General features: G+C 40.7%; 1 protein-coding gene across 1 annotated transcript in view; it reads right to left on the bottom strand.

Annotated features, from left to right (window-relative positions):
- HECW2 (HECT, C2 and WW domain containing E3 ubiquitin protein ligase 2) overlaps positions 1-15,138 on the bottom strand; it is a 364,266-nt gene that overhangs the window by 37,969 nt on the left and 311,159 nt on the right. Inside the window, exons 20-21 of the mRNA XM_072812656.1 lie at positions 5,766-5,886; positions 4,080-4,193 (exon numbers count right to left, since the gene is read on the bottom strand). Coding sequence (XP_072668757.1) covers positions 4,080-4,193; positions 5,766-5,886 — 235 coding nt within the window. The remainder of the gene's footprint in view (positions 1-4,079; positions 4,194-5,765; positions 5,887-15,138) is intronic.

The raw sequence follows: 15,138 nt of genomic DNA, 5'->3' as shown, positions 1-15,138 counted from the left end.
TATCTTCAAAGATGAATATAGGTATCACCAATATTCTGAGGTTAATTCCACCTCACATGGCATTTGTAATCATCTTGTAAATTTTTGACTATAAATCTTCCCATAATTTCTCTTGATTCCACTCTTCCATTTCAGGACAATCTATATGTGTGTTTCAGACCCATGCAATGAGCCAGCCTCAAACGGAGCTGGAATCTCTCTGTCAATCTGTTAATTCATACTTTCTTGGAGTGCTGGCAGATGAAATTTTCTTTAAAGTAAAACCCTTTCTCTTTATGCCCTGACTTCTCTATTATAAATAAAGACCCTGATTATGACAGGTAGGAAATATAATCATTGAGGTAGTATCAATAAGAATTGCAAAGTATTATTCCCTCATAGATAACATAAACTTGACAATAGTAACACAAAATAATACTCTGCAGATACACCACTACTCCTACTAATTTGGACTTTCCACAGAACTATTTCTATATAGTTATCATTCTACTGACCTCGAGTGCAGAAGAAAATACACCCATACTCAAAATTACCCTGGTGACACCCCCTCATCAGACAATAAGGAAATAAGAAAAAAATGTGGGAAACATTTCCTAAATCTCCCCAAATGCTGACTACATGCTTTCTGTTCGTAAAAGTTTTGTTTTAGAATAGTTTTTTACTTACAGAAAAGTTGCAAAGATAATATGGAGAATTCTTGTATACCTCATACCCAGTTTCCCTCTTATCCCATCTTACATTAGTATAGTACATTAGTTATAATTCATTAACAGATACTGAGATATTACAATTAACTAAATTGCATAATTTATTCAGATTTCCTTAATTTTTGCCTAACGATCCTTTCCTGAAAACAGGATCTCATCCAAAATACCATATTTACATTTTTAAAATATTTTATTCATTTATTAATAAATAAATGTGACACAGAGAGACACAGAGAGACACAGAGAGAGGCAGAGACACAGGCAGAGGGAGAAGCAGGCTCCATGCAGGGAGCTGGATGCGGGACACAATCCCGGGTCTCCAGGGTCACATCCTGGGCTGAAGGCAGGCGCTAAACCGCTGAGCCACCCAGGGATCCCCACCCCCATATTTACATCTAATTGTCATGTTTTTTTAGGCTTCTCTTGGCTGTGCCAGTTTCTCAGACTTTCCCTGTTTTTGATGACCTTTATGGTTTTAAGGAGCACCAATAAGCCATCTTTCAGGATGTCCTTCCCTTTGGATTTACCTGATGTTCTTCTTTTGAATAGACTGACATATGGGTTTTTGGGATCAAGTGCCATTTTCATCACATCATAGGAAGGATCCATACTATTAGCATGATATATGACTCTTGATCTTAACCTTGATCATCTGGCTGAGTATTTGTCAGTCATCTCCATTCTGGACTTACTTCTTTTTCCCCTTCTCAAACTATACTACTGGAAGAAAGTCATTATATGTAACCTACAATTAAGGAGTGAGGAATTATGCTGAATTATATGGAAATCTTCTGCACAGGAGACTGGTCTACTCTTTATTCAATCACATATTTATATCAGTACAGATATTTATTTTATACTTTGGGTTATAATTCTATCCTACTTTATTTTGTTGCTTGGAGAATTCCAGTGTTGGCCCCTGGGAGACCTTTCAGTAGGCTCTTGAGTCCCTCCGACATACCCCCATCATTGTGGACATTTTGAGCACTTCTTTGCTTTCTGGCTCTGTAAGATACTTCAAGCTCCATCTCGTATATTTCCTGCTGCATCCTAGAATCAGCCATTTCTCCAAGGACTCTAGTTCCTTTTATTGAAGAATGATATTAGAAACCAAGATCTAGCCACTGGGTGTACACTGCTTTTAAACACCTAATTAGAACTAGACGTGAAGAACTTAGAAAATGACACATTTTGTGAGCATTAAAATTAATGAAGGGAAAGTGATAGAAACTTTCAGCTCCACATTTATATTTCCATAGAAAAATGTAGGTAGATTTTCGCTTTGGATATTTATTATAATCCAGAAAGAAATGTTGTGATTTTTAATTTTAACACAATTGAATCAATGTGTTTGAGAAGGTGGCAAAGTCTAAAATAGCTTCTTAATTTTATGCTGTTTTGAGGTGTCTATTTTTTCGTCAAGAGTGCTATTTTATTCTTTCAAAACAGTGTACGTATTCTCAATGCCTTAGTAGCAAAATGAAGTCTCTATCTAATAATCTCTAAGTATGATATTGACATGATAAAGCCATGAGACCAGAAATTATTTGGCCCTATTACTCTAGTGTCAATAAAGCATACACAGAGGGGCTTGGTTATGGTTGTTTCTGATGGCGGACATCACAATTCAAAATGCCTCCCCCTTTTGTTTTCCCTCTAGGGTTACAGCGAGGAGACAGGTGATGGAAACAGGAAATAGGAAACATTTGGACATTAGTGGCAATCAGAAGTATCAAGCCACACTCAGCCTAGGAACAGATGTCAGTAGTCCAGACCACAGGGCGACTACTTGAGAATGATCAAGCATGATAAGCATCTGCTCTATTCAAACTTAAGTACCAGGGCCTCCAAAGACTCTTGCTTACATCTCTGAGATTTCAACAAACTGCGGTCCAAAGAAGAAGGAAGGCAGCTGGAGTTCTGGAGGAGGAAAAGCATTCTCATCCAAATGAGACTGGTTATGTAAGGAAATAATTGGAATTCCACGCACACCTATGATGAGGCTTAAAACATTTGCCTTCATTTTCAACTGTGCACCTGCATCCTAACCAACTAACAAAGGTAAAAGTCCATTAATGTCCTTCAGTAACAAAAACAAGTCTTCTCCCCAAATTTTGTCACCTCATATTGTTTTCCCAGATATTTTACTTTAATCTAGTCACAGCTGGGAGACCATACTCAGCATACATAACAAGAGCATGGTTATCAATCAGCTGAAATAGTGAAAAAAAATCCATGGGTAGGAAAAAATTCTCATAGACCAGAGTTCAGCAGTTTTGCCTCCATCCTAGTGTTGGTCCAAGGGTCCTGGATGACAGGCCTAGATTTGAATTCCCATTCTGCTGTTATCTAGTTCCATTAGCACTTGCAAATTACTTTATACACTGGAGCCTCCAAATTAACTGCATATTGAATGGCTGAATTCGTTGGATATTACTACTATGTGTCTATAACCTAATACACTTTCTTCCTCGGTGGGGCTGAGAAGGGTAGCTTTAAAATGATCCAAGTTGACAGAGTCGAGAGGACAACCCCAGTTCAGGCCATTGTGTGGTGCTTTTAAATTTTGCTCTGTGTTGGCTGGGTTGCGAAGAAGGTACTGAGACTGGAAACTCAGGCCTGATATGAGGAAGGAGGAAGGGGTCTGGACAAGACGGGAGCTGTCACCTTCCGAAGTGTTATATAACAACGGTTATGTTTATTTGGATTAATAAACAGTGCGTAGGAGTCTTTACTCTTTCATTTCTGAGCCCATATCTCCATGGGCACACTCATGGAAGAGTCACAGAAGGTTAGAGATGCTCATTTATGTCAGTTTATTATTTTGGTAGGTATGCGGTTGTCCCCAGAAAAGGAGAAAAACCGGCAACAGTGAAATAAGAAGCAAAGCCCAGGAGTTACCTCTACAGAAGCTTCCTGGTAAAACATCAGGATTCTCATTTGTGATTCTGAAACTGAGTGTATTTAACAGGTGAAGCGCTTGCGACTTACGCCCGGTGCAGATAACACCGTCACAGACGTGAGATTTCAATGCTTGTTTTTTTCCCCTCATGGCCCCACATTTCCCTTTAAGAAAGAGATGCAGAGAGAAGAAACCAGACCAAACTTCTGCTCTCAAAAATGATCTATAGTTACAAGTGTTTACTAAAGAATGTCCATGTCAAATGATTTAAAAACCAGAGGAAGCTTAAAAAAAAAAAAAGAAAGAAAGAAAAGAAAAGAAAAAAAAAAAAAACGGAAAGATTTAAGTGTATAAGAATGGCATTTCCTGCCAGAAGGGTTTCCTGTTTCAGGCCGCAGCGCCCATGTGGTGACACATCCCCTCTGCAGCCGCAGCCTGCGTTCCACACGCCACTTCTCTGTTCTACTCACCCTTCCTCCCCGACGAACGTGACGTACAGCTTATTTCTCTGCAAGTCTTTTCTGGAGTAGCCCATAATCTGATTGAAAGCATCTTCTAGTAAGTGATCTCTTCTGATAATTAACCTGTCCATAAAAAGACAATTTGAAAAACAGATTATTTCCTAATCCTTATCTTTTTAGAACTGGGTACTTTTGATTCCATTTTCATTTACCATAGTTCACTAGGTGAAAACTGCAGTGACTTAATACACTGCTGGCCGCAATACTGCACATTTGTCTTGAACTCTTACAAGGAGAAGTAAAAATGACATAAGCAGATTGTTGGTAAGCAGAGCACTCTGCCCACGACATATAAAAACAACTCCTAAATCCTTTCTGAATGGTCAAATCACCTTATCCCACAAGGAAGATGATTGTAAAACAACACAAACACAAAATTTTTGCTTAATGGAAGAAAGACAACTCTATGAGGTAATGTTTTAAGCATGAATGCACCTACACAAGGAATTCAATTACTAAGGATGCAGAGAGATGACTGTGAGAACCAGGAGAGGAAAATAAACTCTCCGTGTTCTTCAAAGCAGACACATTTATGACTGTGCTTAATTTAATTTTTAAATTAAGTGAATTTGAGATTTCCCCAAGTGACAGATACAAATGAATGATACTTGTGGCCAATTAATCTACTTGAAAAGCATCCTGAAGCAGATATCAATTTGCCTTTAGTGCAAATAGTGATGGAAAGGGAGATGATAGGGAGGGTGGACACAGGGAAGCCTGGGCTCAAGACTTCCTTTTTTTTTTTTTTTTTTTAAAGTAGGGTCCATGCTGGGCATGGAGCTCAACACTGCACTTGAATTCATGACTGTGAGATCATGATCTGAGCTGAAATCAAGAGTCGGATGCTTAATTGACTGAGCCACCCAGGGGCCCCTCAAGACCTTCCTGAGTGAAGCATGAGAAGGGCCAAGCTTAGAGAGGTGAGGTATTTGGGCAGTGGATGTGTGTTGAGGGTGAGGAAAGTGGGACCTTTGAATATACTTGAGCCAGCCCTCTCTGGGTCTGTGGTGTGGCAGTGGAGACCCTTCTTCCTCTGCCTCTCTCAGGTGGCACAGTGATCTCTAGTGGGCACACGGGGCAGTGGTGGAGGAGGGGATGAAGGAAGTACAGTTAGCTAGGGAATGAAAATAATTCTAGGCCCAACAACATGACGACGTTTAAATATCGTCATTTGAAGGTGGGTAAAGCAAGGCAGAAATAACACTCATGACATACTTCACTGGACAAGTGAAGCTTATTTCACAGAACAAAACAGAGCTGAGCAGTGTTCCTGCACTCAGGTCAGGTCAGATGACGGTGATGGGTCTGGTGTGTACAGGACATGGTGCCAATCTTTTATCTAATAAATACACTGTAAGGGAACAAAGAGGCATTTTTCAGGAGAAACAAATCAGCTTTTTACTTTGACTATATTTTTTTATGGAATTCGGTGTTTGTTTTAAAACCTTAAGCTCAATGGTGCCTAATTCCAGAACTCCGTCTTAGAGGATCCTGCAGTTTGTACATGCCAAAATAATTACACAGATTAAAACAACGTCTGGTCATCCCAAGCCACAATCAATTTTCTACATTTCCCAACTGCATCCCAGCCCTCCACCATCACCCAATCCACAACTCTGTATCGCTCTGACTTACTTTAATTTCCCTGGGCCTTGTCCGTATCCTTTAGTCTCTAACTTCCTGTAAAAGTTCCTTAGTTTGGCTTCAAAGTCCCGCTTGTAAGGGGCTGGAGCCCGGGCATTGGCACGCTGAGTACCTATAGCAAAGCACAAAAAGAGAAGGGTCCGGATTTGTGCAATGTCCTGATGCTCATCACATCCCCATGGGGAAAAAAAAAAAAATGAAATACTGCCAGGGGGCTGAGACCACAGTCAACAAGTAAAGGGAGGCAATCCTTTTAGTGCCCTCACTTTTCACCTCCCCATGCTGAAGGCTCTAACAGAGCTGAGCCAAAGTCTTGGGATATTTCTGTGTGGCATTTTGGTCGAGAATAAAAATCCTGTTTGCACAGTTACGATGGTGTCCGTATGAGTGTCAGAGAGTTTCCCTTTTTAATCCAAACTAATATGAGTCCAACAGAGTTACTCATGTCTAATGGGAACTGTCAGGGTGGAACATCTCTGCTGAGATGATCTCATGGCAATGAGACGGGAAGTCACAATGTGAAAGCCTGTGGTGTATAAGGCAAGAACAGTGAGTTTCCAGACTTTGCCTTATGAAAAGTGTACAAAAGGTCTTTTAGATATGCAGCATAAGAATTATTTTAGACTTGCAATCACATACATTTTATACTGCAGGGTAGAACCATGTTGCTACAAACAAAGAGCCCAGACATAACTGCAGACTCACATGTTTCTTGGCTGCACAAAGAATAAATAATACTCCTATTTGTTGTGCTGTTAATATGTGCCAAGTGCTGGGATCATCCACAGATGACCTAAAGATGTTTCATATGTCATCCAACGGTAAGTTTCATTAATAAAATGTAAAAGTAACAGCTTGTTCCTCTTTCTGGAGAAAAGTCTAGCTTTGTACCACAAGGTGACTAACCGACCAACTGGGACAAAAAAAAAAAAAATTGATGATAAATATGAGAATCACACGCAGAGCCATGAAAAAACAATGGACATTTCCATGAAATATTTCACAACACAATAAAAGGAACCGGAAAACAAAAGTTGTGAAGTCTCGAGCATTACATACCATATAAGTTCATTAAATATTTCTTTAAAGAGTCAACTGATAATTTTTTTTTTTTTTTTGCTAACGCCGTGTTAGGTTCAGCAACATATGCTCGAAATGAATAAGATGGGATTCCTAAAGTAGATATTTCGGTTAGGAAGACAGAAATAAAACCTATCAAACAATTCGATAAACAATTAAGTCCTAAACTAGGTGGTGAACAAACTAGAGGGCATAGGGGACGAAACTATAGCCTTGGGGCTGTACCCAGCCCTAATGATCTGTTTTGCTTGGCATACAATTGTTTTTAAAATATTTTAAATTAACTTCCCGCATTTAAAAGTTAGGAGATTTCAAGTAAAACACATAACAAAACAAATTTTCTCTTGAAAATTATTTGGAAACTCTTGCGACAACTGGCTTGCATTTTTCTTGAGACCACAGTGGGCCGCTGCTCCATTAAGTGAAGCCTGTGCCGCCGCCACTCGATGATACTGATGCCTGGCCCCCACCTCGGTCTTTGCATTTGGGATCAGGGTTCCAGAAAAGTAACCGCAAATGAGAATAAGTAGAGATCAAGATGGAAAAGACTGTCAGGAGGAGACTTTATTGGAGGCAGCCCTTGCACACAGAAGAGAGTCTCGAGTGTCTCCTGGGGCAGCGCAGCAAGAGCTGGGAGCAGCACCACACGCATGTTTGGAAGACACTCAAGAGACCCCGCTAACCTAGTGCATGGGGGAGTGCTGGGGACTAACTGGGAAATTTAATCAGATGGTCAGAGCCAAATTATGGGAGGAATTTAAGAAAAACCCTCGCTGAGGAGTTAGGGTTTGGTGCAGTGAGTGGTGGGGAAGACTTCAGAGGTTCCTGAACTAGGGGGTAACACCCACGTGGTGCTTTGTAAAGCCCAGGCTTTCCGAGTGTGGTGGGTGGACTCAGAGTGGGACGGAGAGGAGGGATCCTAAGGAGGGGACCGGCTGGGAGTCACCACGGCCCTTGGAGGCCTGAGGTAACAGTGGTGACTCAGAGAAGCATTTACAATGTGAAATAAGAATTGCCAACAGATACTGGGGAGCTCGGATAGTAACATCAAACTTCTAAACAGTAATTGTCATTTGTTAAGTGCCGGCTATGCATATGGAACCATGCATCGCAGAGAGGACCTTGGGAAATCCTCACAAGTTTACGCAGCAGGCATTATTATCATCACCACCATCACCACTTCGTCACTAGGGAAACAGAAGTCATATGCCAGTGAATGGTAGCTTTGGGATTTGGGCCAGGCCTATGTGGCGCTGAAAGCAGTGTGGAAAACGCTGGTGGACAGGGGGCACGTGAAGCTTTACACGTATGGTGCTGCTGGAGAGGAGAGCTGCCCAGGTGGCTATCCTCCACTTGAGGACACAGTCCTGGAGTTCCCGTGAGATCAGCGCCACACCCCGCATTAAACGAGTTAGTGTATGTCGCAGGGCGCTTTGAGAGGCGCCTTTGCCTAAGTGTTAGCTGTTACTGTTATTATCTGCAGAGAGGTGAGTACTAAAGACATAGGTAAATGTCTTGGGGTGTTAAGCATGGATTTTAGTAAGAGTGGCTATCAATCAATGACATATCCAGAGGTCTGTTTGCACGTTTATGAGTCTTTTACCCAAAGAGGGAAGACCTATGTCATAAAGGAAACAAACTTGATCTTAAAAGCTCTAGGATACAGAAGAGACTCCTAAGTAGTGGTTCTCACTCCTGACTGCACACGGGAATCACTTAAGAAGCTTTAAAAAAAATCCCAATGTTCAGGACACACCCAAGACCTATTACATCAGAATCTGGGGGTGGGGCCCAAGCATACATGTTTTATGCAGCTCCCCAGATGACTCCAATTTGCAGCCAAGGTTGAGAACCATTATCCCCTACAGGAAGGTCAAATGGGCCCAATGAAACATCTGGGGAGCATCCAGAGACCAACACAGAGGCAATGCTTCCCGCGAAAGGAATCATTTGCAACATGCGGGATCATGATTCCCAAGAGCACAGGGCCCTACTCTTGGACGGCTAAGGGACACGGCAGGGCAGCACAGGCCCACTCGGGTAGCAGAATGAAGCTGGTGCCACAGTTTGAGAAACTGTAGGCTAGTAAACCCAGACAGCTCAGAAAGCAGTCATCGTGAATCAGCTTCCAAGAGCACAATCATTAATAGGTAGGAGGAAAAAGAAAAACAAGAGACTGAATGAAAATCTTTCAGGACTCAAAAGAAACATGATTCAAATCTGACTGCTTTTAAAAAGGCACATATACTCTTACTGTATAATTTGAGAGGTTTAAAAGGATGCGGGAAATGCCATAATGCATTCCATCAGTATCAATATGGACACTTAATAAAAATTAGTTCTGACTCCATTTCTACTCTAGGTTGAAGAGATTCAATTACAGAGACTCTGGAGACAGAAATTGTTAAATGCAAAAATTCTTTTGCTAATGGTTCTTTATGAAAAAAAATCATTTACACATTACTTCATGGTTTAAAAATTACAATAAATTATGCTGTTGGCCCTTGTCAAGCTCTTAATGCAAGTTAGGTGCCCTGCCAAGAAATTCCAGGGCAGGAATGATGTTACTTCCACTTTAGAAATAAAAAATGATCTTGGAAGATTGAGCTAATAGAATCGTTTGGGAACCGTAACTGCAAGCAAAGTTCTAGGATACAATCTCCTATAGAGAAAGTAAAGTAACTTTATGGTCTTAAAAAAGGAAGTCAGATACAAAAAGGTCAATGTTACACATTTAGGAAGTGATCAAATAAATGGCTGACTTCATGGATGGTCAGCATTATGTTAATCATCTGCAGGAAAAAAATTCAGTAACAGATATTAGGGTTTTTTCACCCTTATCATTGCTACGCAGGCCTGAAGTACTTCCATATCGTATGGCACTATTTCCATTTACCATGACAAAATTGCATGATCGTATACAAACTAAAGAATTCCTCCTGACAAAATACTTCAGGTGACAGTAGAAATATTGGCATCAAACCACTAAAGAGTCTGGGTTTTTTGGATTCCAGGTGTGCCACCAGGATCCCAGATTACTTTGATGACCAGAGCTCACTCTGCATTGGATGGGATGGAGTTTGCTTAATCCAGCATGGCTCTGGCCTCTGTACTGAAATGGCTCAGAGGCCTATTTCTTTCCTGGTTCACTTTCTAAAAAAGTTCTCTATGACTTCTTCTTCTTCTTCTTCTTCTTCTTCTTCTTCTTCTTCTTCTTCTTCTTATTTTATTTTATTTATTTATTTATTTATTTTTTACAATTCCCTATTAGTGAATGAGAACAAACCATCAAGCATTACAATAATTTTGGAAGACTCCATCTTCTGGAACACAGCTCAACAACGATGAAAGTTAAAGGGGAAAAAAAAATGCTGTCTCCAAAGCGGCTGGCTCTGAGCACAAGCACCGAAGTCCTTGCAGTTTTGCTTTATTCTCAAAGAGCAGTTAAAGGCCCTAGGCCCTAGGCCGTTGTTTTCAGCTTGTTAATGCTTTCATTTACACGCTCTTTATTTTTCAAAACCAACTTATGAGTTGATTTTTTTAGACCTTGCAGATCAGAAGAAATATATTAAAAGGGGAAGCTGAAAGGCTAGTGACAGGCATTCTCTGATAGCACTAGGGGGTGAGGGACAAGGGAGACTTAACAACAATAAATGGTGATGGAGAGAGCATCGGGGTTTCCTTCAGTCTCTGGAATCCCAACTTCCCCGTCTCCACCCACTCGGGGACCGTCCTTCATTTGTACTGCTTGGTTCCTAGCTCATCACTGTGGGGCTAAGCACAGAGAAGAGAAGGAATACTTTTCCTAAAAACAAGCACACTTGACCCTTGAACAACATGAGTTTGAACGGCATGGGTCTGCTTCTATGAGGGTTTTTTTTTTCAATAAATACAGTACAGAACTGTAGTATTTTCTCTTCCTTGTGATTTTCTTAACAACGTTTTCTTGTCTCCAGCTTACTTCATTGTCAGAATGCAGACTATAATACACGTAACATACAAAAATGTGCTAATTGACTGTTTATGTTATGGGCAAGGCTTCCTGGGAACAGTAGGCGATTAGTGGTTAAGTTTGGGGGGAGTTAAAAGTCGTATGCAGGTTATTTTTTTTTACCTCATGGGGCGGGGGGGTCAGGGCTCTGGGCCCCCACGTTTAAGGGTCAACTGCTACTTCAGGGACTGTGGGCAAGATGGGAGGGGTGGAAGGAGGGAGGAAAGAGAGAGAGAGAGAAAAGGACAGGAGATGGGAAAGCAGCTGCCAAGATGCTAAGACTTCGGAGGGAGAGAGAGAAGGCAAGAGGGCCCTAAGGGGTCTCGTGGTGTGGTGGGAAAAACAATTCCCTGTCATATCCCATGCCCTCAAGACCACCTTCAGCAAAGAACCACGGGCTCTTCAGTGCTCTCTGGTCTGTTGAGTGTGACCTGTGCTGTCCCAGCTTTCAGATAGTTCAGTTCTGGTCAAGTAATAACAGCTCTGTACGATGATCCCCCCCAAACCATGAAATATCTCCAGTGCACTGTGAATAGGGAAGTAGGGAGAAATATAATGAATTTATGGAAGAGTTTCAGTAAATGGTGGGTTAAATTCTCTGACACTTAGTCATAGCTTTGGTTACATGGAAAATTCACATATGTGAGCACATCTCCAATGATATTAGATGAATTAGGTGTTACTGCATTTAAATTCCTAGAAATGTGGAGTTACAAAAGGTCCTTAAATAAACTTCTGGGTCCCCTATTTGGCATAATGAACTATATGGTGTTTGGAAAGATTTTCCCCTTCTGGCATAACTAAGGTCGGGATTGGCGTTATAACAGTCCTAGAAAAACAAACCTTCACATTCCAAAATTTTGACAAATTTTACGTGAGCGCTCTAACAGCTGCGAAAAAGCAGCAAGTCAAAGTTTCCAGAGCCCCTCTCTCTCTCCTCCACTTGAAAAGACATGTAAACGTACTCAAATACGGAAAAGTCCGGAAAGTTTACCAGATCCCGAGGCATTCTGAAAGAAGATCATTCAAATCTGTTATTGTCACAATTTTCACAATATTATCCTCATGCCAACAAAAGGGATGAAATTCTAGTCCCAAGAAAGAGGAACAGACCACTTTAAAACATCCGAAAGGCTTTTCACAAGCACGATGAACTTCAGGAACGTGGTAGGAGGAGACTCTTTTGTACTCAAAGAATCAGAAGATTACTCCACAGGGTAAATGAGGCTAGCTAGTCCTGGCCTTGTAGGATCATGTGGAATCAGTTACAGTAACTTCCATTGATATCAGGCAGTTCATCCCAATTTCAAGATCAAATAAAGCCCCCTGAAACTGAATAGGCCAAAAATATGGAGATGATTCTCCCGGAAAATTAAAACCACCACAAACACTGCTAGCAATTTAGATACATTTGGGCTCTACATATCTTTGGAAAATGTTTGGCTCTAAATGTGCTTCCAGAATGCATTTTACTACCACCATGGATTACTCATGTGCATTTGTGATGCTCAGTGAAAAGAAGCTAACTTAGTCACCATTTAGAAAGTTCTTAGAGTCTCAAGGAATGTTTAATCAGTCCCCAAGAGCACATGCCTTTGTAGGGCTTAGAAAGGGACAGAAGCTGTCGATCAACCTTTTTCTTGAGGAGGATGGGCTGCAGAAAAGCCCTGGGAAGGAGAGCCTTGCTGAAATGAGCAATAATCCACACAGCTTCACTTCTTTAACCACAAAGCATCAGGTAAAGGGACAACCCGTTTTGAACTTCATCATAGGATCTAACTAAGATAAAGACCAGTCAGAATGATTAAATACCTAGGCAGTCAGCTCTGTAAATCGGGGAGAGATGTATTCATAGTTTCCACTTTCCAATGGTTGAAACATTGAAAAGCTATAATTCTCAGGATCAGATTTCCAGAAAGAAGGAAAAAAGGGATAAATTAATACTTATTGGATGCTTGTTATGTTGCAGGCACCAGGCAAGGTATTCTACTCCAAGTAACCAGGGGAGGTGATTACTGTTATTCCCATTTTACAGAAACATACATTCAAGTTCAGGGAACGAAGCAAACTGCCCAAAGTCACACACAGCTGGTAAAGACGGAGGTCGGCTCTGAATTCCATCAGTTTTTCCCCTACATCTTTAAACTCACCTGAAGTGTCATAGACTTATTTCTTCTCATCCTGGATCATCAGACTAGGTATCCCTACTTTGTTCCAAAGTTGACCTTTACTTTGTCTTCAATGTCCTGCCTTCATGGGCCTGTGGTATGATTGCTGCTTCAACAAACAAGTTTCCTTCCACCCACATCTTCTGACTTCTGTACACACACACATGCTCAACTTCCCCATCCTAAAACCTCTTCCTTAACCCATCTTCTGCTTCTAAGTACTGTTCTATTTTCCTTTCTATTCATCACCCTACTTCATAAAACGAATATTCTATACTCCTGGCTTCTGCTCTACTTCTTATATCCTTCTGCAACTGGTCACTTTCCAGTTTATAACCCCTTATCTCACAGAAGCTGCTCTGAAAAAGGCCATTTATAACTGCATGATGTTCAAATCCAATGGCCTCTTCTTAGGCCTCATCCTTCTTGAATGCTTTGAGGATTTGGCCCATTCTCTACTCCTTGAAGCCTGGCTTCCCTGAAAAGACTTTCCTAATTCTCTTCCAAAATCCTTTGTCTCTCTTTCTTTAATTTGCTCCTCTATCTCAGCCCATTCCTTAAATACTGAAGTTCCCCATGTTACCATCCTCTGTTTTCTCTTCTTTCCATGGGCTTGTCCTCTCCAGTTCCTCCATACTGTCCTGGGCTTCCATTGCCACCAGCATACCTATATGCCAAGCCACAAACCTCTCCTGAGCTCCATGACTGTCTTTTCCAATTGTCTCTGATATCTCCAGTTGGACGGCTCAGAGATTCCTCAACAAACCGTGCTCAAAACTAAACTCACTGAATCCCTCCTTTGCAGGCTAATCTTTTTCCTTTCCTGGTGAATGGTGTTGTCATCTAGGTGGTGGGAACCTCAGAATCTTCCCTACCTGGACTCAAAGTCCTGATTTCTCTACATCCTACATATCCTTTTGACCTAACTCCTGTTTCCCTCTTGTTTAGCCCTGGAGCAGTTAACCGGGGTTAATGCAACAACCTCCCAAGTGATTTCTCTGACTCCATTATCTCGTCTTCTAATCCATCCTCCATATTGCCACCAAACTGCTCTTTGTAAAACAGCGTACTCCTGTTTTAAATTTTCAGTGGCTCTATACAAACTGCAAACTAAGGCTTCAATGACCAACCAGCCCTAGCCTATTTTTCCAACCCGAGCTTTGAGAACTTGCTCTTACCTGTAACTATTATTTGTCCCTAAACTGCTTTCATTCTTCTGAGGCTTACTTAGGTTATGCTACTCATTTACCTAGAACACTCTTCTTCCTTTGGCCCACCTTCATCATCTTTCAAGGCTTCCTCCATATATTATCTTTATCTTTCCCTCAAACACCCACTGCTGGTTTTGAAGGAAGAATTGTTCCCAAATCTGTGTTCCCACACCTCTTTTTACAGAACTAACCACAGAGCTTTACAGAGTCATTTGCTGACTCACTGCCCCACCATGAATCTTTCAAAGGCAGAGACTGCATCATTCATCTTTGTAGCACTGGAGTCTAATTCAGTGCTTGGATCATAGTTGGATGCTCAATAAATCTGTGTTAAAAGAACAAATTAATAGACCTTTTCCTGTTTTTGGTATTCAATTAGGCTTTACTTCATTATGATAGGATTTGTGAAAACATGTCATTAATCAAAGACTATAGAGCAGCTTTTAGTGACACATATGGAGCTTGCATTTCTATTAAAAAGAGCTTTAAATTCTGATAGCTATTAAAGAGTAAACAATATATTGGGTACAATAAAAATAAATATAGCTGATGTTCTGTCAACATTATAACAATTTTCCTTAAAAAAACTCACTTCCTAAGCTAGATTTTCTATCATCCATCCATCCATCCACTCCTTCATTCATACCATACTTCTTTCAAAAAAAGAATTTGAACTTAAATATTTTAGTTTATCTATCAACATGTTCTACTCGCCCATGTGTCTCAAGTCTTCCTATCTAATGCAGTTAGTCATTACTGCAGGAAAAAAACTACCAAAGTCCATTAAACTAATTTTAATTCTATATTATTTCTTGAAAGTAGACATTTCTTTTTATTAGAATCTGTCTTCTCACCAGAACTTTTTCAATCCAAAAGCTAATATAATATTTTGTGTCTTAATATTTTCCAAGATA

This window comes from Canis lupus, chromosome 36 (assembly GCF_048164855.1).
Source record: "Canis lupus baileyi chromosome 36, mCanLup2.hap1, whole genome shotgun sequence".
In the NCBI taxonomy this organism is placed as follows: Eukaryota; Metazoa; Chordata; class Mammalia; order Carnivora; family Canidae; genus Canis; species Canis lupus.
Note: the sequence above shows the minus strand (reverse complement) of the source record. Positions and strands in the feature narration are given on the sequence as shown.